This window comes from Argopecten irradians, chromosome 7 (assembly GCF_041381155.1).
Source record: "Argopecten irradians isolate NY chromosome 7, Ai_NY, whole genome shotgun sequence".
In the NCBI taxonomy this organism is placed as follows: Eukaryota; Metazoa; Mollusca; class Bivalvia; order Pectinida; family Pectinidae; genus Argopecten; species Argopecten irradians.
The window spans coordinates 13427415-13450271 of NC_091140.1; the positions used below are offsets into that span (position 1 = coordinate 13427415).

The 22857-nt window shown below is 36.1% G+C and overlaps 1 protein-coding gene across 1 annotated transcript in view; it reads left to right on the plus strand.

Moving 5' to 3' along the window:
* LOC138327603 (protocadherin beta-2-like) overlaps positions 1 to 16625 on the plus strand; it is a 45016-nt gene extending 28391 nt beyond the window's left edge. Inside the window, exons 3-6 of the mRNA XM_069273813.1 lie at positions 11750 to 11894; positions 13375 to 13980; positions 14252 to 14342; positions 15520 to 16625. Coding sequence (XP_069129914.1) covers positions 11750 to 11894; positions 13375 to 13679 — 450 coding nt within the window. The 3' untranslated portion in view covers positions 13680 to 13980; positions 14252 to 14342; positions 15520 to 16625. The remainder of the gene's footprint in view (positions 1 to 11749; positions 11895 to 13374; positions 13981 to 14251; positions 14343 to 15519) is intronic.
* The last annotated feature ends 6232 nt before the right edge of the window (positions 16626 to 22857 follow it).

Below are 22857 nucleotides of genomic sequence, written 5' to 3' on the forward strand. Positions count from 1 at the left end.
TACTGATATGTCCGTTGATAGCCCGAGAGCGCGCGCGTGCATGTCTGTATACTTAAAGCGCAGAATTACACAAAAAGCAATGCCATATAGGAAGTAATCTTATTCTACTCAGATTGTCTTTCTGAGCGGACAGATCGGTTGCCGTTTTACGAGCAACATGGTCTCTATCAACGTCCTACAGAGTATCTCCGTATTAATATTTTAAAAGTTTGTCATTTTCTGGGTCAGCATCGGGGAGCGGAAACTAGAATCCCGGATACTTAGACAGCTTCACAACTTTATCTCAGAAAACATTATCCCGTATTATCAATGAATGAACCTAAATTAACGAATTTCATCAATTATAGACAATTCGGTTTTGCGTTTATTTTCAAACTTTTTCATTTTAATAATTTAATTTTCGATTATGCTTTATTCCAGTAGAATTTCCATCATGGTATGATTGGAATGTAACCCTAACCAGTCTTTAATCCACTATATATACGGCTATCATGTAATAACGAGGTTTTTGTCGCATTCGTGTTTACTGCTGACAATATATGGATCCCCCGATAGCTTCTTATAAAAAACAGATATTTATGTGACAGCGTCTTAGATTCTCATCAGTCTAAACCAAAGTTTATTGTTCTTTCTCATTCCATCCCAAATCATATCTTTTGTTTCGCTATCTTCAGTTCGATTTCTCAGTTTCATTGTCCATTTGATATTTACAATATACCACTCGATCATCAACCTACCCGAATACGAATAAACCACAACACAAAACATCCCGTCCAAAGTCAAATCACATAGTTCGCCTTAACAATCGCTCGTTGATTTTCACAATCTCTACTTCATTTTCACAATGCCTAGTTCATTTTCACAATCTCTATTAATTTATTTTCACAATCTCTAGTTCATTTTCACAATCTCTAGTTCGTTTTCACAATCTCTAGTTCGTTTCCACAATCTCTTGTTCATTTTCACAATCTCTAGTTCATTTTCACAATCTCTAGTTCATTTTCACAATATATAGTTCATTTTCACAATCTCTAGTTCGTTTCCACAATCTCTAGTTCATTTTCACAATCACTAGTTCATTTTCACAATATATAGTTCATTTTCACAATCTCTAGTTCGTTTCCACAATCTTTAGTTCATTTTCACAATCTCTAGTTTGTTTTCACAATCTGTAGTTCATTTTCACCATATATAATTCATTTTCACAATCTCTAGTTTATTTCCACAATCTCTAGTTTATTTCCTAAATCTCTAGTTCGTTTTCACAATCTCTCGTTCATTTCCATAATCTCTAGTTCGTTTCCACAATATCTGGTTCATTTTCACAATCTCTAGTTCATTTTCACTAGCTCTAGTTCATTGTCACAATATATAGTTCATTTTCACAATCTCTAGTTTGTTTCCACAATCTCTAGTTCATTTTCACAAGCACTAGTTCATTTTCACAATCTCTAGTTCATTTTCACAATCTCTAGTTCATTTTCACAATCTCTATTAGTTTATTTTCACAAGCTCTAGTTCATTTTCACAATCTCTAGTTCGTTTTCACAATCTCTAGTTCGTTTCCACAATCTCTAGTTCATTTTCACAATCTCTAGTTCATTTTCACAATCTCTAGTTCATTTTCACAATCTCTAGTTCATTTTCACCATATATAGTTCATTTTCACAATCTCTAGTTCGTTTTCCAAAATATCTAGTTCATTTTCACAATCTCTAGTTCATTTTCACAATCTCTAGTTCATTTTCACAATCTCTAGTTCATTTTCACAATCTCTAGTTCATTTTCACAATCTCTAGTTCATTTTCACAATCTCTAGTTCATTTTCACAATCTCTAGTTCATTTTCACAATCTCTATTAGTTTATTTTCACAAGCTCTAGTTCATTTTCACAATCTCTAGTTTCATTTTCACAAGCACTAGTTCATTTTCACAATCTCTAGTTCATTTTCACAATCTCTAGTTCATTTTCACAATCTCTAGTTCATTTTCACCATGCTCTAGTTCATTTTCACAATCTCTAGTTCGTTTCCACAATATCTAGTTCATTTTCACAATCTCTAGTTCTTTTTCACAATCTCTAGTTCATTTTCACAATCTCTAGTTCGTTTTCACAAGCTCTAGTTCATTTTCACAATCTCTAGTTCATTTTCACAATCTCTAGTTCATTTTCACAATCTCTAGTTCGTTTTCACAATCTCTAGTTCATTTTCACATGCTCTAGTTCATTTTCACAATCTCTAGTTCGTTTTCACAATCTCTAGTTCGTTTCCACAATCTCTAGTTCATTTTCACAATCTCTAGTTCATTTTCACAATCTCTAGTTCATTTTCACAATCTCTAGTTCATTTTCACAATATCTAGTTCATTTTCACAATCTCTAGTTCATTTTCACAATCTCTAGTTCATTTTCACAAGCACTAGTTCATTTTCACAATCTCTAGTTTGTTTTCACAATCTCTAGTTCGTTTTCATAATCTCTAGTTCATTTTCACAATCTCTAGTTCATTTTCACAATCTCTAGTTCATTTTCACCATATATAGTTCATTTTCACAATCTCTAGTTCGTTTCCACAATATCTAGGTCGTTTCCACAATCTTACACAATTTCTAGTTCATTTTCACAACCTCTAGTTCGTTTCAAAACTCACTAGTTCGTTTTTACAATCTCTATTTCTTTTCCATAGTATCTAGTTCATTTTCACAATTTCTTGTTCGTTTCCAAAATATCTAGTTCATTTTCACAATCTCTAGTTCATTTTCACAATCTCTAGTTCGTTTCCACAATCTCCAGGTCACTTTCACAATCTCTAGTTCGTTTCCACAATATGTAGTTCATTTTCACAATCTCTAGTTCATTTTCAGAAGCTCTAGTTCATTTTCACAATATCTAGTTTATTTTCACAAGCACTAGTTCATTTTCACAATCTCTAGTTCTTTTTCACAATCTCTAGTTCATTTTCACAATCTCTAGTTCATTTTCACCATATATAGTTCATTTTCACAATCTCTAGTTCGTTTCCACAATATCTAGTTCGTTTCCACAATCTCTAGTTCATTTTCACAACCTCTAGTTCGTTTCCACAATATCTAGTTCGTTTCCACAATTTCTAGTTCATTTTCACAACCTCTAGTTCGTTTCAAATCTCACTAGTTCGTTTTTACAATCTCTATTTCTTTTCCAAAGTATCTAGTTCATTTTCACAATCTCTAGTTCATTTTCACAATCTCTAGTTCATTTTCACAATCTCTAGTTCATTTTCACAAGCTCTAGTTCATTTTCACAATCTCTAGTTCATTTTCACAATCTCTAGTTCATTTTCACAATCTCTAGTTCATTTTCACAATCTCTAGTTCATTTTCACAATCTCTAGTTCATTTTCACAATATCTAGTTCATTTTCACAATCTCTAGTTCATTTTCACAAGCTCTAGTTCATTTTCACAATCTCTAGTTCGTTTTCACAATCTCTAGTTCGTTTCCACAATCTCTAGTTCATTTTCACAATCTCTAGTTCATTTTCACAATCTCTAGTTCATTTTCACAATCTCTAGTTCATTTTCACAATCTCTAGTTCATTTTCACAATCTCTAGTTCGTTTCCACAATCTCTAGTTCGTTTTCACAATCTCTAGTTCGTTTCCACAATATGTAGTTCATTTTCACAATCTCTAGTTCATTTTCAGAAGCTCTAGTTCATTTTCACAATATCTAGTTTATTTTCACAAGCACTAGTTCATTTTCACAATCTCTAGTTCGTTTTCATAACCTCTAGTTCGTTTCCACAATCTCTAGGTCGCTTTCACAATCTCTAGTTCGTTTTCACAATCTCTAATTCGTTTTCACAATCTCTTGTTCGTTTCCACAATCTCTAGTTCGTTTCCACAATCTCTAGGTCGCTTTCACACTCTCTAGTTCGTTTTTTAAGATCTTTTTCCCCACTTTTATTGCCCACATGTTATTCATCCCACCCGACATACTACCCAACCTACCCGAATCAATCCTAACACATTAAAACATCCCATACCAAATTTATCGCAATTATCGCCTTTTCGTATTTGACACCTTGTTTGTTATCGCAATGATCGCCTTTTCGTATTTGACACCTTGTTTGTTATCGCAATGATCGCCTTTTCGTATTTGACACCTTGTTTGTTATCGCAATTATCGCCTTTTCGTATTTGACACCTTGTTTGTTATCACAATTATCGCCTTTTCGTATTTGACACCTTGTTTGTTATCGCAATTATCGCCTTTTCGTATTTGACACCTTGTTTGTTATCACAATTATCGCCTTTTCGTATTTGACACCTTGTTTGTTATCACAATTATCGCCTTTTCGTATTTGACACCTTGTTTGTTATCACAATTATCGCCTTTTCGTATTTGACACCTTGTTTGTTATCGCAATTATCGCCTTTTCGTATTTGACACCTTGTTTGTTATCGCAGTTATCGCCTTTTCGTATTTGACACCTTGTTTGTTATCGCAATTATCGCCTTTTCGTATTTGACACCTTGTTTGTTATCACAATTATCGCCTTTTCGTATTTGACACCTTGTTTGTTATCGCAATTATCGCCTTTTCGTATTTGACACCTTGTTTGTTATCGCAATTATCGCCTTTTCGTATTTGACACCTTGTTTGTTATCACAATTATCGCCTTTTCGTATTTGACACCTTGTTTGTTATCGCAATTATCGCCTTTTCGTATTTGACATCTTGTTTGTTATCACAATTATCGCCTTTTCGTATTTGACACCTTGTTTGTTATCGCAATTATCGCCTTTTCGTATTTGACACCTTGTTTGTTATCGCAATTATCGCCTTTTCGTATTTGACACCTTGTTTGTTATCGCCTTTTCGTATTTGACACCTTGTTTGTTATCGCAGTTATCGCCTTTTCGTATCTGACACCTTGTTTGTTATCGCAATTATCGCCTTTTCGTATTTGACACCTTGTTTGTTATCACAATTATCGCCTTTTCGTATTTGACACCTTGTTTGTTATCGCAATTATCGCCTTTTCGTATTTGACACCTTGTTTGTTATCGCAATTATCGCCTTTTCGTATTTGACACCTTGTTTGTTATCACAATTATCGCCTTTTCGTATTTGACACCTTGTTTGTTATCGCAATTATCGCCTTTTCGTATTTGACACCTTGTTTGTTATCGCAATGATCGCCTTTTCGTATTTGACACCTTGTTTGTTATCGCAATGATCGCCTTTTCGTATTTGACACCTTGTTTGTTATCGCAATTATCGCCTTTTCGTATTTGACACCTTGTTTGTTATCGCAATTATCGCCTTTTCGTATTTGACACCTTGTTTGTTATCGCAATTATCGCCTTTTCGTATTTGACACCTTGTTTGTTATCGCAATTGTTTTCCAGTTTGATCATCCGTATCTTCATCTCACCCGACCTGCTATTCAAATCCGAATCCATCCCAATTCGACCAAACTATCTCCCAACATCATATCTCTAGTTTGTTTGTCCAGTTTTTTGTTTTATATATCTGTATAATTGTCTAATTGCTACTTAACCCTACCTCTGCCACCCCACTCCACCTACTGGTGCCAATCTCATACCCGACCTACATTTTGTACATCACGACCCACCCAAACACCGAACATTAATGTATTGAACCTCAACCTCACATTATATGAATCATGGCATCAATAAATCAATTATAATGAAAGTTTTAATTAACAATTAGAACAATTTATTTTGCTTAAGAGTGTCTAACGTTATTAAATGAACATCATGTCGACATATCCCATACGCTTAAAGGAAACTTTAAAACACGCCACGCTTATAAAACAATGATTCGATTACGGTCTGTTATTTCTCCTTTCTCTTAAAGCAATAAAATCGTATCGCTCACAAACTTTCTCTGTTTTACCCAGATCTGACACTTTGCAATGCATTAGGAATGAGACAGTTATCGAAATAATTGAATTGTCGATTCGGCAATTTTTTGTTTTCCTGGAATTGCACAAATTCGTTTAAGCCTAATATGGCTAACATAAACTCCAATAGAATGGGTCCGAGCTCTTCGGAGAAAAACAATTACACTATCACTACAAAACATTAACCAATGTAAGTTAATTTGAGGTGCAAAAAGAAATGTCACAACTTCATACCGTACACACTTAGAAAAAAAACTCTTCCGGACTCACAGATTCAGTATACCTGCAAGGCCCATTGGGTTTTATAAGTGTTTCTTGTAAATTAATAGGGCATTATTTCGCGTCCTTGAATTACACTTAATGTAATATGCTTAGTATCGACCGACCGATAGAACTTTGCAGTTAACGTGTGTCTGCCGAATAGGCCAAGAACGCAAGTTATTGCCAAAAATGGTGTTGATTTCTTTATCAAACGGTTTAATTTTTATTTGAAATGATCGGAAATCGATATGCTGGTAAATTTAACTATAGGTTAGACAAGATCGAAGGCCATGGCATACGCAATGGCCGCAATTTCGTTTAAAAAAGATGTATTGTTGTATCATTTTGTCATCATGTCGGTCACCTCTGATGCTACATTTCCTATGAAGCTGTGTAAACAAACATTAAACGGTTCGTGTGACAGGTTCCGGAAACAGCACCATTAGTTTGTATGAAAGGTTCGATTCTCGCGACTGTCTTCCAATGCCGCACGTGCTGACATGCCAGTTATGTCCGGCGGGTCTGCACGTGTTCTTGGTAACCTTGGATCATCAGCTTTTCCAGCGATTCTGGATATCTGTCTTCAAGGATGAAAACGATAATTGATGCCGTCTGATGTTCATTTAATAAACCAATGGAATTGGTTTGTATAAATCACGTGTGCGCGACTGATCGATAACCAATCACAGCGCGGCTGGCTCGGACAGCGCCACCTTGTATGAGTTATCGCCCATTGCTGTAAGACAAAACTCGAGATAATTGCAATTAGGATCCTTTGGGAGTGGTCAGTTTCACGTGACCATTGTATAGCTACCGACTCCCTGATTATAGTAATTGATCGTTATTATGATTGAATGCCGTTGTCCATGATTTAAAATTAAGTTTGGGTTGGAACAGACCGGGGTAACTTGAAAGTGATTTACTTTTAGTAGAATGTTTCTCCCATGGCGATATTAACATGATGCAGATGATCATTGGCCTGACTAAGGGTGTCGTCCATCAAAACACGTGCGCTGGGACGCTACTGTTCCTAGTTTGCACCGGAACTGTCTGATTACAATGTATTAATTAGTCGATGGCTGTGGGTCGCCCGTAATGTTTCTGATAACGACACATAATCTCTAAAGCAGCGGCCACTTGGACCCACTTGCTCGCTCCGCAACTGCATAATTCTGCCCAAATGTTTTATCTGCATAGTTTTTAATATCACAAATAGTCCGAACCAATTTGTAGAGTGGCTTAGCGAGATGAGGCCGGCGTCCACAGGCGGGACTTACCATTAACTTTATTAACCCATTATAGCTAATCTGCTTTTCCTAGAAAATGCCACGCTAAACGAAATATGCAAATACACGTACCAAAGTATACAGTGTATTAACTTGATGGGAAATGCATAATCTACCGCGTAGGAAATAGGCGCGTTCGACTAACTACCTCGTATAGAATGTGTCGCTACATTTATTCCTGATTTACGAGTACGCCACCCGACATACATATTCGTTTTTCAGTTCCGGATAAATGGATGCGCATTCTGGGCGTATATTGGTTAGGTGTTTTGAATATATATATATATATATTATATGGTGATGTTGTTGATGATATTAATCTTTCTATTGTTTAATCAGTCTAGTCAACATTTTGGATTCCAGTCATTAGATAAGCAATCATAACCATTAGTGTTTGTATACATTTACACATAAAGTAAAACCAATATAACTCGAAATGCAGGGGACCAGATCAATAGTTCGAGAATTACAGGGTATTCGACTCATACGATGTTGGTCACGATCGATCATCATCAGTTAAAATGTCTGGTCTCAAACTATGACAAACAATACATTTCAATGACATTTTAATTACCATGATTTTCAGAATTATGGACTTCTACGAAAGTGGGTTTTGAAAGCAATATCAAGTTGAAAAAATATGCATAACATAAAAAATGAATACATGTATATTTGAAAATTTCTCAATGGTCAAACACCTGTTCGACGAATAAAGGGTATTCGAGGAATACGGATTCGAGTTAGATGGGTTATACTGTATATATAAATTGTACCGTTTTGTTGGTCTTAGTTCAAGGTCATTTGATGCGGTCTTTAAAATATAGGTCACAAAATGCTTTATAGGTACATAATCCATGGCATTAACTTTTCTGATTCCTTACTTTCATTTCCGAGTGTACATACGTATATACATGCGCTTTACAAACTACGTGGTATACGTTCCAGTGTTAATGCCCATACAAATTAGGGTCAGTCGGTGACGCAAATCATACCCACATACATGTACCTAGTTCCGGGTTTTCCGGTACGTAAATTTGGGCCCTGACTTAGTTGTGACTTCGAATTCGTGATCGTATTGATACGTGATGCCAACACAACTTAAACTTGGGAAGGCGGTCGGTCTCATACTTTTATATCTATTTTCTTTATTGTCACAACTTTATCTCTCCGTTTGAGAACTTGGTCTCTTGCTCATTTTAGAACAGGAACTGCTGACAGTGTAATTTGTATATATTATTCAAAGAAACTTTAGTTAAATCCCCCGTATTGTGAAATCCAAATGAAATTCAATATATCTAACAGGTAAATCGTTTTAAAACCTAAAAACAACTGAAGCAAAACGGTACATGTATAATAAAATAGAACATTTTTCTTTTCAAATCGATATAGAAACAATGCGTTAGAAAATATATATCAAGATATTTCCCTTGGAAATTATGAAAGTTATATGTAGATCAAAATTTCAAATAGAGATATTCCCATTTTGTTTTTGAATGTTTCATTTTTATCAATTTTATCTCTCAGACTTGATATTAAAGTTTGATGTTTGAGATGGCTTCTCTTTTCAAAGGTAAACTTTGTGTCAAATCGATATGAAATGTAACGGTAGATTTGAATATTTTGTTTGACTAACGTGTACAAACAGTCTGTCCTACCTGTCGTGTCCCCGCGGGAGCAGGTGATGGATCGACTATCCCCGGGGTAGGATCTTGTTTATCCATCTCGGAGTCATTTAACCGGAACACCGATAAACCGCTTCCGGCGACTCACTCGCGAAAGCTACCGAATGTATCATATGAAACATAGTCAGATTTAAGAAGCATATAAAACGCTTGATTAGGATTTTATTTGGTAAAAATCCGAATCACACGCCGTAGGATATTAACTGGCATACTCCGAGATAATGATAAATCAGTCCATAAATACGTACATGAGAACGTATATTTAACTTATCGATCTGAATTGTTCAGCACAGATTTCCAAGGCCACCACTGCACTGATGATAATACCATCCTTGAGGATGTATAAAAAACGTCTGCCACATGTGGCCCTTAGCATAATTATAGTAACATGACCTATGTACCCTGAGCAAATTAACTTAAGCATTGGAAACTTGATTATCCGTGTATACTAAATCTAAGACATCTGTTTCAATCATCCCTATTACAATACAGCTCAAGATGTCAAAACGTTCTTTGGGTGATATTACTAGGAACCCATATTTTCATGGAGATCTTTTAAAATTACATGTATCAGTTTTGAATGATAAAATGCTGTATTCTTGAAACGAATTTAAAAGTTGATAAATCTGTCTGAGGTGAGACCATATGCCTGGTGGCAGATCGTCAGTGAAGGTGAACTAGTGTGATGTTAACCCAACTAAATATGTTTTTGAGATCTCCCAGAACCTGCTCAATGAATTATATACCAGCGGCAACTGATGAATAATACACATTGTTAATTACACTCCGGATATTCATTTATTATTTATATCGAAGGATTTTGCATATGAAATTATACGCTCACAACTCGCGTATACAATGTACTATGAAATAGCTGGGGAAATTCCCGATAATTTGAAAATTGTTTTGCGGTGATTTGTCGTCGGTGAAATAACGAGAGAACCAACAGGTGTTTAATCCCCCTAAATACATACCAGCTTGCTATGTTCCTGTCTTTATTTTCATTGGCATTCCGTTGAAATGGAGTAATCTCCCCTTGAATAATTGCCCAAGCGACCCTAAGAAGCGCAGCAGGTCACCCCATTTGACTAATTGCTTTAACGTCTTAAAGAGACCCACAGAATGTTCTCTTCAGCTTCGTATAAGTGATTTTCTCGTCTATGTTAAGTAATATAAATGAAATAAAATCTCATAAATCTCGAATACATCAAAAATAATATTCCTGTGAATTGGCTGTATTTGATTGTAAATGATTTTCCGGAGATATATTAAAATACATTAAAAGTAGGGGATCACTTTGTTATCTTACAATCTCTGCTCTCAAATAAAATGTTTCTAAACACCCACAATCGAGTGGTTAAGAGAGAACAATATTCAAGATAGGAAAGCAGCCGAAAAGCTAGCAACAGTTAGTATGCGTGCGTATGAAACCAATTAGGCCCGACTTTACTGTGTAACTGCGGTATTTCGACTTTAATAGCGACGCAGATCTTGTAAAATTGTTTTTATTTGTTTATTTATTTTGTTTTGAGTTAAGCTAATAATCAGGACAGATGGTAAATGAAAGCCACGTGGCATTATCTAGGATGAAAGTTAACGTATCATTTAATCATTGGTATTAATTACACATGCTGCCAGGGTCTTCCAAGCGCAAATAATCAGTTTCAGAAGCCTTGAGATGTCGGCGATAATGTGTTGAATTTTAATCTGTGCTTTTATGAGGGGTTCAGAAAACGATGATTCTTAAAGCTGGCGTTTTCACATTGTCGGAAATCCACAAGGCTCGGCTGTATCGCTTGATAAGGAACACGCAGTGTATTTTTTGGTTTCCAATCATACTAGTGTTGTTGAAAACATGTGTATCTCTTAGACAGTGTTGAAAACGCTTATATTGTTTTACTTTACGACAATTAGATAATTAGATAAAGGCAGTTTTTTTATTAATGTCGTTAAGCTGGGTATGTTTCACGTCTTATAATCAGCTAAGGTCAATTATGGGTGGCCTCCCCTGTATGAATTTGGTTATGTGTAGTGCTCTCGTGTTTGTTTTGAGAGGCTGTAGTATGTTTGTGTTGTGTCTCCTTGTGATAGTGTGTTTTGAGGGCTGTTCTATGTTATTGTTGTGTCTCCTTGTGATAGTGTGTTTCGGGAGGCTGAGGTATGTTTGTGTTGTGTCTCCTTATGACAGTGGAACTCTTACCATTTGATATTTCGTACCATTGAAGTACACTGACAAAGACACCGCCCTGTTACATCATGCTGACAACTGTAAACCTTTGTTGTCATCATATGTGACTTTAATCAACAATACAAACAACGTTTGTTTTGCATAAATGACAGTTATATGTAAACTTTTCAATTAAGTCCTTTAGAATAAGAGCTAAAAATGTAATTTTTGGAAGAAAATGAATGCAACCTGAATTTCTGTCGTCATTTCATAGAAATGTATCAACTGCTTGCATTAATAAACTTGTAATTCCTCCGAATCTTCTTATACTAACACCCGAATGTCTAGTGTGTCTGGTAATAGTGCCAGATGAAGCACGTATTATTCCTCTCAAAACCGTGTCAAAAACACTGCCCTCTATCGGATTATTCCTGTTTCAGGAGCACGTAAGCCAGGCCTTTCTGAAGCTACAGGACGACAATCACAGCGAAACATCAGGGGAGACAAACACGAGCGACAGTGGGCGTGGTCTCAGTGATGACGAGGTTCATGGGTCAAGGGGCGGGTCATATAGTAAAGGCAGAGGTGAGTAATTAACACACTGTAAATGTTGGCTTAGGTACAGATACCTAAACTTTTCGACAATCTCAAGAAAAAATAATTCTGATTATAGCGTCTGAACTATTGATTACGCGTACCGTACCATAATCATACGATGATAGACCAATGTTCTGTTCAATGATACTAATGTGTTGCCAAAATGTCTTGTTATGGTCAAAAGACGGACAAACGTTACGTTAAAGAATTAATATGATCCGATATGGTGATTAATAATAAAACACAAGCACTCATTCACCCCTACTGACGCATTTGAACTCTACTAAAGCCGGAACAGTTCATTATCGAATTTCAGGGATGAATGAGTGAAAGGGTTATTTGTGTGATGTTTATTACATGTATTTGCCTACACAAATAGTACTATCAGTTTTGTAATAAAAAATAAGAATTAAGAATGTGGTAATAAAGAGGGTTGTTGCTCTGTTTACTAACATCATTACGTTTACGACCTGAGCTAGCATCACCACTGAAACAAGCTTGTCAATAGGGGTTCTATTGTACGGATGTTATTAGATCAGTTTCAATGAAGGTCAAATTTGTGCCCAAACGTCTTACTGATCAAAGTTCAAAGTTGATAATAATTTAGTGTAAAAAAGTTGAATAAATTTTTGCTGATAAAAGTAGAACAATGGTTAATTAGAGCGACGTTCCACTGAAACTTAAAAAAAATCTGGAACAAGCGGGTTTGGTTTTTAAATGTTACATAAGGGACACAGAAACAATGGGGGATTACTATTAAACGTGTTCACGTGTAAATTACTTCAGAAAAGTTCGTTTGCATTAGGTGAAACGTCAAATGTACAAGGATAAACATTAGCAGCAGAATCGTTAAATATTTGTACCAAGTTCCACCATGAAGATGCCCCCAAACAACAATAGTGTCGTCTGCTGTGACGTCATAGATGAGGGCTGCTGCAATATTACCGCCAATAATTGGCCAATTTAGAGATGGGAGATGCAGGATAATAACCACCGAGCAAAATAAAAAAAAAACAGATTAATGAAAAAAGGAAAAAAGAAAGAAACAACCTAATAAATTACTTTTAACTGTAAACTTTATGAGTTAGATAATATTCACGGAGAAGCAATATCTCTGGTATCAGACGCTAAGACGAAATAGACATCGGTGTCGCGTTTACACCTCGCGCTGCCCATGTCTGGCACGCTCAGTAGATAAGGAGATTCAGGAACAGCCCAATATGGAATGAGCGTATATCACGGCCGAGAAGAAAATAGCCTTTCAACCTATACATTATCTCAAAACAAGAAATAGCAGCTGTTCAATACATCAAAAATTTTATCTTCAAATTAATGATGAAATATTTAAGTCAGTGCGAGATCCGTTGTCTGACAAAGCCTACTAAATCAATTACATAGTGCCACATATCTAAGGCCCTCGCTGTGTTTTTACATGCCATACACAAACATGCACTTTTTATTCTTTCAGTCGTCCCTAAAACAAAACCAAATATGGAAGTGAACGTCTACCAGAACCAGAATGCATTTTTCCCGGATGGACGTGAGCCTATATCCCCAATATCTCTTCCTCGATTTACGGCCTACCCGCCGTACAATTCCAATAATGGACGTTACCAAGGTGACACCGGAAGTGGCTACGCTGTGCATAGACCTCTACAAACCTTTCATTTTGGACCAAAGTCTTCTTCCATTGAGGACGATAGTGGTTCTACTTCCGGTATCCACACAATGGACGAAGACTTTACTGCACACCTAAAAGACAGTGTGATATAAGAGTAATTATAATAAGGATTCATTTTCTATGTCATAAACAACATATTGTTTCGTGATTTTAATGTGATACCTTCAGTTTCTGTGATATTATTTAATTTTATTCGTTAAACAATATATTCTTAAAGCAATTTAGCAAATCAAAAATGCGTTAACAAAATCCATGGATAAGCTATGTGAAAGTTTTCAAATGACGAAAGTGGGAATAAATCCAGACCGGAAGTGGTCATACAAAGAGCAGGCCCAAGATCAAGATCTAGAGTTATTGAGGTGTGCAGTGGACAAGCGTCTTTCAGTAATAGAGGTGAGTTTCTATTGGAATACGTGCTGCCCTTGAACTAGGTGTATGTGTTCTAAGAATGGTTAAAGCGATCTACCATCCCGACTAGGGACATATGTAATCAAACAAAATATAGATTACACAGGTCGTTTCTTCACGTATATCGATCCAAACGCCTTATATCGTTTTGTAAGCTAAATCGTGGTTCTCTTGGTACAAGAATATATTTTACATTGTGGCAAGTAATGAAAACAAATGACTTGTAGTTTAACTGTGTGTTTCACTGCCATTTCAGAAAGATTGTCCACTGGTGTACACTGAAAAAAGGATATACCTCTCCACCGGAAATGACGTTCTCTGTTCGGCATGGTCTCTCCGTCGTCATGGTGAGTTCAGAACCCAACCTATAAAGAACTTATATTCTTTTGTTGAGCGCGTAAATGTTAAATATGAATCAAGAACATTTTCAACATGGAATTTCTAAACCAAATATAAATCTTTCATTTGAGAAAAATTGAAGAAGCAAACTTAATTAAATTTCAAGACACTTAATAAAATCTTTGACCATTTCAAATTTGAAAATGGATAAAACTCTCAAAAAGAAAGTATCCATATCTTTACATCTTTATCTCACAAATTTATCAACACATGCAAAATGTTTTGTTTCGTTAACAATAAGCTTTTAGATTAGAAATAATTAGCTTTATTTACACATATACAACAACCGTGTATTCCTTTACAATATATCACTGCTTCTTCCAAAAGTATAAATGCAATTCTGATGTATAGGGTTGATAAAGCGGATGCTACATTCCAATTAGTCTCAGTTATGTCTAGATGTAAAAGCTTAGTTACAGCTGTAAAAAGGGGTAATTTTAGCACCCGATGTAAACAATTGAACTAGCGTATAACAGTGACATAACGTTCGGAGAATATCTATGTGATATAAGCTCCTACAACTGGAGCTCTCCTATCGATCTCAGAACCTCGGTACGCTCGGGAGAAAAGGGTCTTGTTACAGATGCAAATTTTCTCTTGGGAGGTTAACTAAGGCATTGTGGTATTTCCTCGGTGATAAAACTGTGTCTAAGCAGTTTATTAATTTTACCAAACTAACCTACTCAGCCGTAATCTGTGCAGCTACGCCAACGGAACACAGTGTTCCTTCTGCGTGATAGATTCAAGTAGACACAGGCATGTTCATTTCCTTGCAGTATACCGGTTTGTCATGCACGCTACAATTTGGAAGGAACTTCCTGTTTAAAAGTGGAAGTTTTGATTTGTGCCCCCTTCCCTTAAGACGTATATTCTGGAAACTCCCTGTATTTAACTTGAATGTTTGACAATAATCGCTAGCAGATCCGGATTTTTTTGTTTTAAATTTGGGTCGGCGATAATGGAAGTTTATAGGATTTAGTTTGTCAGCAGAAACCGACCGTATTATCTGGCATCGGTCATATTGAAAGCCTTCTCGTGTTCTTATCGGCTTAAAGGAAGTTAGGGTATTTTTTGTTTTTGTATTTTAGTGCTTCTTAGATTTTAATTTCTTTTTCTTTTTATTAGATTCTGCAGAGCGTTCACTCTCCCAACGATGAATAGGGGATACCAACAAACCTGTGCCGCCTGGACTTTGAACAATATCCCAGTTGGGATATTGTTCAAACTTGTGACAGAACGAAGGATATTATTTGCTGTGTTAGAGCATGTTTTGTAGTGTTAACATTCAAGCATGCCATTTTGTCCAATTGTGCCAAATTTGTGTGCTATGTCCGGAAAAAGGACCATACAATGAACATCTATTCAACAACGCTGACGAGCATATTGTATTCAAGCTTGGTTTTTACCATGGGACCATTCACAACACTTCTTTAAAACATAGACCATCATACAGTCCCCCTTGTCATTTTCAAAATGTACCAAATGCAATGCAAAGGGTATAATTCATAGAACATAAAATTCATCAGCTCATAAAATCATCACTCAATATGTCCCAACGCATTGTAATACTAATAGTTCGCTATTGTCTCAACCATGTGCTCAAGAAATATTTTTGGTACATTTATATGCTATTTCTGTATATCTGTATTTCTGATGAAGGTGTAAACTATTCCAAATATGACATTTTAGACGCCTTCTGTTTTCACGTACATAATTCCTGACTATATAGGGATGATTTCAAAATCAAAACAGGAGTATGTGGTTTTAACTTTTAAAATTTTGAAAAATCATTATCAACCAAGAAATAGCCTGGAAACATTAAGGAAAACATTCTTGCTTACATAATATTATTTATATAATATATGTGTGTATTGAATATACTTAAGTTTCAATAGATTTTTGTATATTCAGAATAGCTTATTTATATAATATATATACTGCATACCATACTCGATCTAATTTTAACTGATACGTTTGCGTTACATTAAAACAGCTCCTTTGAAATATTTTGCAATAATCAGGAATACGAAAAAATTGTGAAACTCTGGAAATTAAATTTTGCTCTTTGAAGCTTGAATAACAATGTATTTAGGGATAACAATGGCGTTCTTTTATATTTTATGATATATTATTATGTAAGGTCAGCTCTATGGGTATATACAGTTAAATAGATAATGAAACCTGATATTAATATATCTACAACTAAACTATTAAAACCTGTATGAAATCAATTTTATTGGTGTTGTTATTTTAATCTTCCATTCAATGTATTCGATCATTTCAAGACATCCCGTATACATTTTCGTGGTAATCGTATTTTAGCGGTTTCCATATGTGTGTAAATTATGAACATTATACTGTCCAGCTAAATTAGTAATTCTGCTATCGCGTTTAGGGGTACAGTAAGATTAATACCAACAAGTTTGTTAACTTAATTGAATCAGTAATTCGATCAAAATATAATTACACTTTCCATTGTTTATTTGAATTTAAATATTCAATTTTGGATTAATTGGTTTAAATTTTGTGTTTTTGGCAAAAACATATTAAGTTTTAGACATAGGACGTATATTTCAGAATGTATTGTAACATATTGCCAAGCTATTAACACGCATCAACTCGGCCTAGATTTTAATAAAAAAATCCTTAAATTGCGTTTCGTTGAATTATCTCTTTTCTATATCATCTTAGTGAAACTTAAAGCGACAAGATATTTAAACTCCATTATTATCAATATTCTGAATAGCCCCCCCTCTCATCGCCATCTTGCACTAGCAGAAACCATACAAGCCGAAATGACTTTGTAAGCATCCATTAAGATATCTTATGTGTAATAAAACAAAGTTATCGTCACTCGCATTTCCATAAAAGTTAGCTGATAAACGAATATAAAAATCGCTGTCGACAATAAGTTCCAGATTGTGGGCTTTTCTCTCCGATTTTTCTACAATGAATGTCTAAGTGATATCGAATCTTTTAAATTATACTATAGTGTTGCAGCATTGTTCTACATAATCTATCGCTGACATCAAAATATCCATTTCAAGCAATGTCATCTCGGATGACAAGATTTGATATCGCTCAATATTAGAGTTATCTGCCCAATCGCCGGCTTCCGGCTTTGATGATTTCAAGAGTTGGCCACTGCGAGACGATCTAGTGGCTAACGGTGACGTCATTACCATAATCATTTCTGTTATGTGCCATAAATACACCAGACGAAATTACATTAAATTGATTAAAACGTCGTAGAGCTCAAATAACACCACATTGAAAAAACCCACAAACCATCACCGCCTGATATACTCTGCTCCAAATCTGATTGGCTAAAAACGTGAAGGACCCTTGAGTTAATTCCTGGTTGTGGTGGTTGCAATTATTGGGCATTAATGGCATTGTTACATGGTTTCCATTGTTGTCATTATACAAATAATAGGTTATATGTTAAAAATTCAATCGGTTTGAGATGTTTTATAATCTCGAGGAATGCATACTATTTTACAATGTACCGTTCTATAACAATTAGTTTGGTGATGGCTATTTATAGATCCCTTTTATTTAATTATGCGTGTTGTAAAGACAAGAAACATACATCATTTAGCCCAAATTGACAGAAAGACACAGGAGAACCGAAACTTTATCACTGAGTTGAACATCCTCATGGTTTTTTTTAAACGCACACGACATAAGCATCTATAGAAATTACTTGGAAACGCGAAACTAGACATACCACTAGTTTAATCCAACACTGTCTGAGGGCATGAGAGGGTCAGACACACCGCTACTCTAATCCACCAGTGTCTGTGGACGTTAGAGGGTCAGACATACAACTACTCTAATCCACCAGTGTCTGTGGATGTTAGAGGGTCAGACATACCACTACTCTAATCCACCAGTGTCTGTGAATGTTAGAGGGTCAGACACACCACTACTCTAATCCACCAGTGTCTGTGGACGTTGGAGGGTCAGATATACCACTACTCTAATCCACCGGTGTCTGGACGTTAGAGGGTCAGACATACCACTACTCTAATCCACCAGTGACTGTGGATGTTAGAGGGTCAGACATACCACTACTCTAATCCACCGGTGTCTGCGGACGTTGGAGGGTCAGACATACCGTTACTCTAATCCACCACTGTCTGTGGATGTTGGAGGGTCAGACATACCACTACTCTAATCCACCACTGTCTGTGGATGTTAGAGGGTCAGACATACCACTACTCTAATCCACCAGTGTCTGTGGATGTTAGAGGGTCAGACACACCACTACTCTAATCCACCAGTGTCTGTGGATGTTAGAGGGTCAGACATACCACTACTCTAATCCACCAGTGTCTGTGAATGTTAGAGGGTCAGACACACCACTACTCTAATCCACCAGTGTCTGTGGACGTTAGAGGGTCAGAAACACCACTACTCTAATCCACCAGTGTCTGGACGTTAGAGGGTCAGACATACCACTACTCTAATCCACCAGCGACTGTGGATGTTAGAGGGTCAGACATACCACTACTCTAATCCACCGGTGTCTGCGGACGTTGGAGGGTCAGACATACCGTTACTCTAATCCACCACTGTCTGTGGATGTTGGAGGGTCAGACATACCACTACTCTAATCCACCAGTGTCTGTGGACGTTAGAGGGTTAGACACACCACTACTCTAATCCACCAGTGTCTGTGGATGTTAGAGGGTCAGACACACCACTACTCTAATCCACCAGTGTCTGTGGACGTTAGAGGGTCAGACACACCACTACTCTAATCCACCAGTGTCTGTGGACGTTAGAGGGTCAGATATACCACTACTCTAATCCACCGGTGTCTGTGGACGTTAGAGGGTCAGATATACCACTACTCTAATCCACCAGTGTCTGTGGACGTTAGAGGGTCAGACACACCACTCTAATCCACCGGTGTCTGTGGACGTTAGAGGGTCAGACACACTACTACTCTAATCCACCAGTGTCTGGACGTTAGAGGGTCAGACATACCACTACTCTAATCCACCAGTGTCTGTGGACGTTAGAGGGTCAGACATACCACTGCTCTAATCCACCAGTGTCTGTGGACGTTAGAGGGTCAGACACACCACTACTCTAATCCACCAGTGTCTGTGGACGTTAGAGGGTCAGACACACCATTACTCTAATCCACCACTGTCTGTGGACGTTGGAGGGTCAGACATACCACTACTCTAATCCACCACTGTCTGTGGATGTTGGAGGGTCAGACACACCACTATAATCCACCAGTGTCTGTGGACGTTAGAGGGTTAGACATACCACTACTCTAATCCACCACTGTCTGTGGATGTTGGAGGGTCAGACACACCACTACTCTAATCCACCAGTGTCTGTGGATGTTAGAGGGTTAGACATACCACTACTCTAATCCACCAGTGTCTGTGAATGTTAGAGGGTCAGACACACCACTACTCTAATCCACCAGTGTCTGTGGACGTTAGAGGGTCAGAAACACCACTACTCTAATCCACCAGTGTCTGTGGACGTTAGATGGTCAGACACACCACTACTCTAATCCACCAGTGTCTGTGGACGTTGGAGGGTCAGTGGTTATAATGAATTTGGTTTGGTTTAATTTTGTTTTACGTCCTATTAATGACCATTGTTCAATGATAAGAAAGGTGTAGGAGAGTAAAATTTCCCGGAGGTTAACTTTCTAAGGTTATTAAATCACATTTTTATAAGTTTTTTGATTGAAGGTATTAAATTGATACCGCTAGATATCGCTATTTGCAAGAGATTTACCCTTTCAAAATCATCCAATTATATGAAAGCTTACTACAACCCGTATTCTTTTGAATATTCCTAATGTAATTTTAAACCGTTAGTCAATATCTCCCAGAGTTCATTGCGGTCCTAACATTCTGGCGACCGCATTGAACTATGGGATTGATTGACCGTAAATAGAACGTTAAATACAAACAAACTTAGACACAGTATGAACAATTCTCCTTAAACCGACAAAATAAAACAATCGCAACCTTACCAGAAACTACAAACCAAAAGACAAAAGGAACAATTTATAGATAATGGAGGAAACAAATATCCAATCAATTTGTAAAGAAATGAATGCTCAGAGTGTACATGTACAATGTGACGCAAAAAGTCAAAAGTGTAAGTCGTAACATTAAAGTATCTATTAATATCAATTATCAAACTTAGCTAATTCGTGTAGACATGTCAAGTTTGTGAATCGGCTGAAATGGTAACGTTTGGTACTAGTCGTAAATTATGTGTTAATTTCGCCTTAGATAAAAATTTGAGTAGAAGAAAAAAAACTCATCTTAGGGAAGATAAGTCTAATACAAACGACACATATTTGGTAGCATGGTACCTTAAGGTATTGGTCTCAGTTTAATTTATATTCTGTATAACTATATATCACGTCGTAGGTAGGCCTATACTTTGAACAAAAGTTGATAAAAAGAGTGTTTACCTTGGTTTTTACTGTTGACTCATAGATTGCTGTGCTGCTTGTAAATTTTGGCAAAATATGCAAAGAATTGTCCATTTCAGTTAAATAAGTCCACAGGGTTCGGTGCATATTTCTGTCCTCAAATGACGCGACCATGGCATTATGTTTACAAGTGTCTATAGTAGGTACAAGGAACACTTATTTGTGCGGATTCGCCTTTACAAAAACATACACATCGAGTCTTTTTTTTACGTTGTCATGCAAATGGCGGTTATAAATTATATCACGCAATATGGCGTAAACGAAGGCATTTCAATCATCACAAATACTCCTATTATGTGTATTTAGGAAAACTGAACATGAAACGAAGATTGATTTAGATAAATAACGTTTAATCGCTGTATTTGGGGCAAATCATGCAGATGTGTGGAAATGCACTTTACTCAGATATTAAAGTTTTTACTCAAAAACAGTATTGTCAATATGTTCAGGTGAAATTATAACATTGAATATGTACAAAAGTATCAATAGGAACGCCTCAATATATGCCATATTTATGTGATATAATCTACAACCCACCATTGACATGACAAGGTCAAATAGGACATACTTGTGTATACTTTTGTAAAGTCGAATCCAGCCAAACAAATGTTGCTTGTGCCTGCTACAGACACTTGTCACGTAATGGCATTGTTATTATGTACAAAATATCACTAGTCTAAACAGCAAGTACAACCGCAAGGAAAGTTATATCAATATCGTTTAAAATGGAATCAGGTTCGGCCAGGCATAGAAAAATACATTAGAGAAACTGATAAACCTTTGCAATATATATAAACACAAGTTCATCTATCACCTATTTGTATCGAAGATTATCGAGATAGCATGTCGTTTAATGGCTTCTGAAGTGGAGCTCGATCATTTTACTACAAGAATCAGTCATCCGTGCATAACAATTCGCAACGATTACGCCATTACACCCGATAATGATAAAAGATAAACAAAGGATTTTTTATACTTGTATTTACAACATTACGCAATTTAAAAGAGCACTTTTGTTTACTTTTTATTTTGTGGAAATTGTTTCTGGATGTTTTTCAAGAACAAACCAAAGACATATACCATTACATAGTATATCGTGTATTAGACGAAACTCTAAAAAACAACATATTGCAGTACATTTAAAAAAACAATCAGTGATTCTAAATGTGTTTGACTGATTAAAAACTTGGCATGTAACAAAACGTCGCTGGCGAAGAAATCTCCATGGTTTTACTGATAATAATAGCATAATGCTTTGTTTTATGGTGAGACTAGGAGGTAAAACAAACGGAATAAATTTCTCGACTTTCTCGTTAACGTCTTAATCCTCATCACCAAGGCGTGATAATTATTCACATAACATTTACGTAACAACAATAACATTTTATCTGGGCGGACAGGTTCTCCTTTGGTTTTATACAAATACAGCTCTGCACTATTACATCTAGATAATTTCTACAACTCATTCTTTTTATTTGACAAAGGCGTTGAAATGAACAAACACAACGAAACTTTTGGAGAATTTTCAAACTAACTTTTAGAATAAAAATATCTTACCCCAAATAACTCTATTAAACACACACGTGTAATGATAAAACTGATGAAAACTGTTGTGTTGACTTCTCCGAATGCACTTGTTCTATGCTAAAAATAAATTGTATTTGTTTAACTACTTTGATAAAGAACCCCAATTCAGAAACGCTTTCTCATCAATAAAATATTTGTCTTACGCTATAACTTTCATAAGAAAGGGGGTTAGTGTTTTTGTCGTTGCTACACTACCGAAAAAAACCGTTATCAACCCAATTGACGTCTTCAAACCAATTAACACAAGGACAAGATGTTTTAATTAAGCCAATTAAAATACGTGTTACAAACATATTTAACCTCAACAAAACACAAGTATTGAAAATTTAAACTGAGAGTTTATCACAAAATGAGTGACCATAGATCGCTTGAATCCAATGATGGAGGCCCAG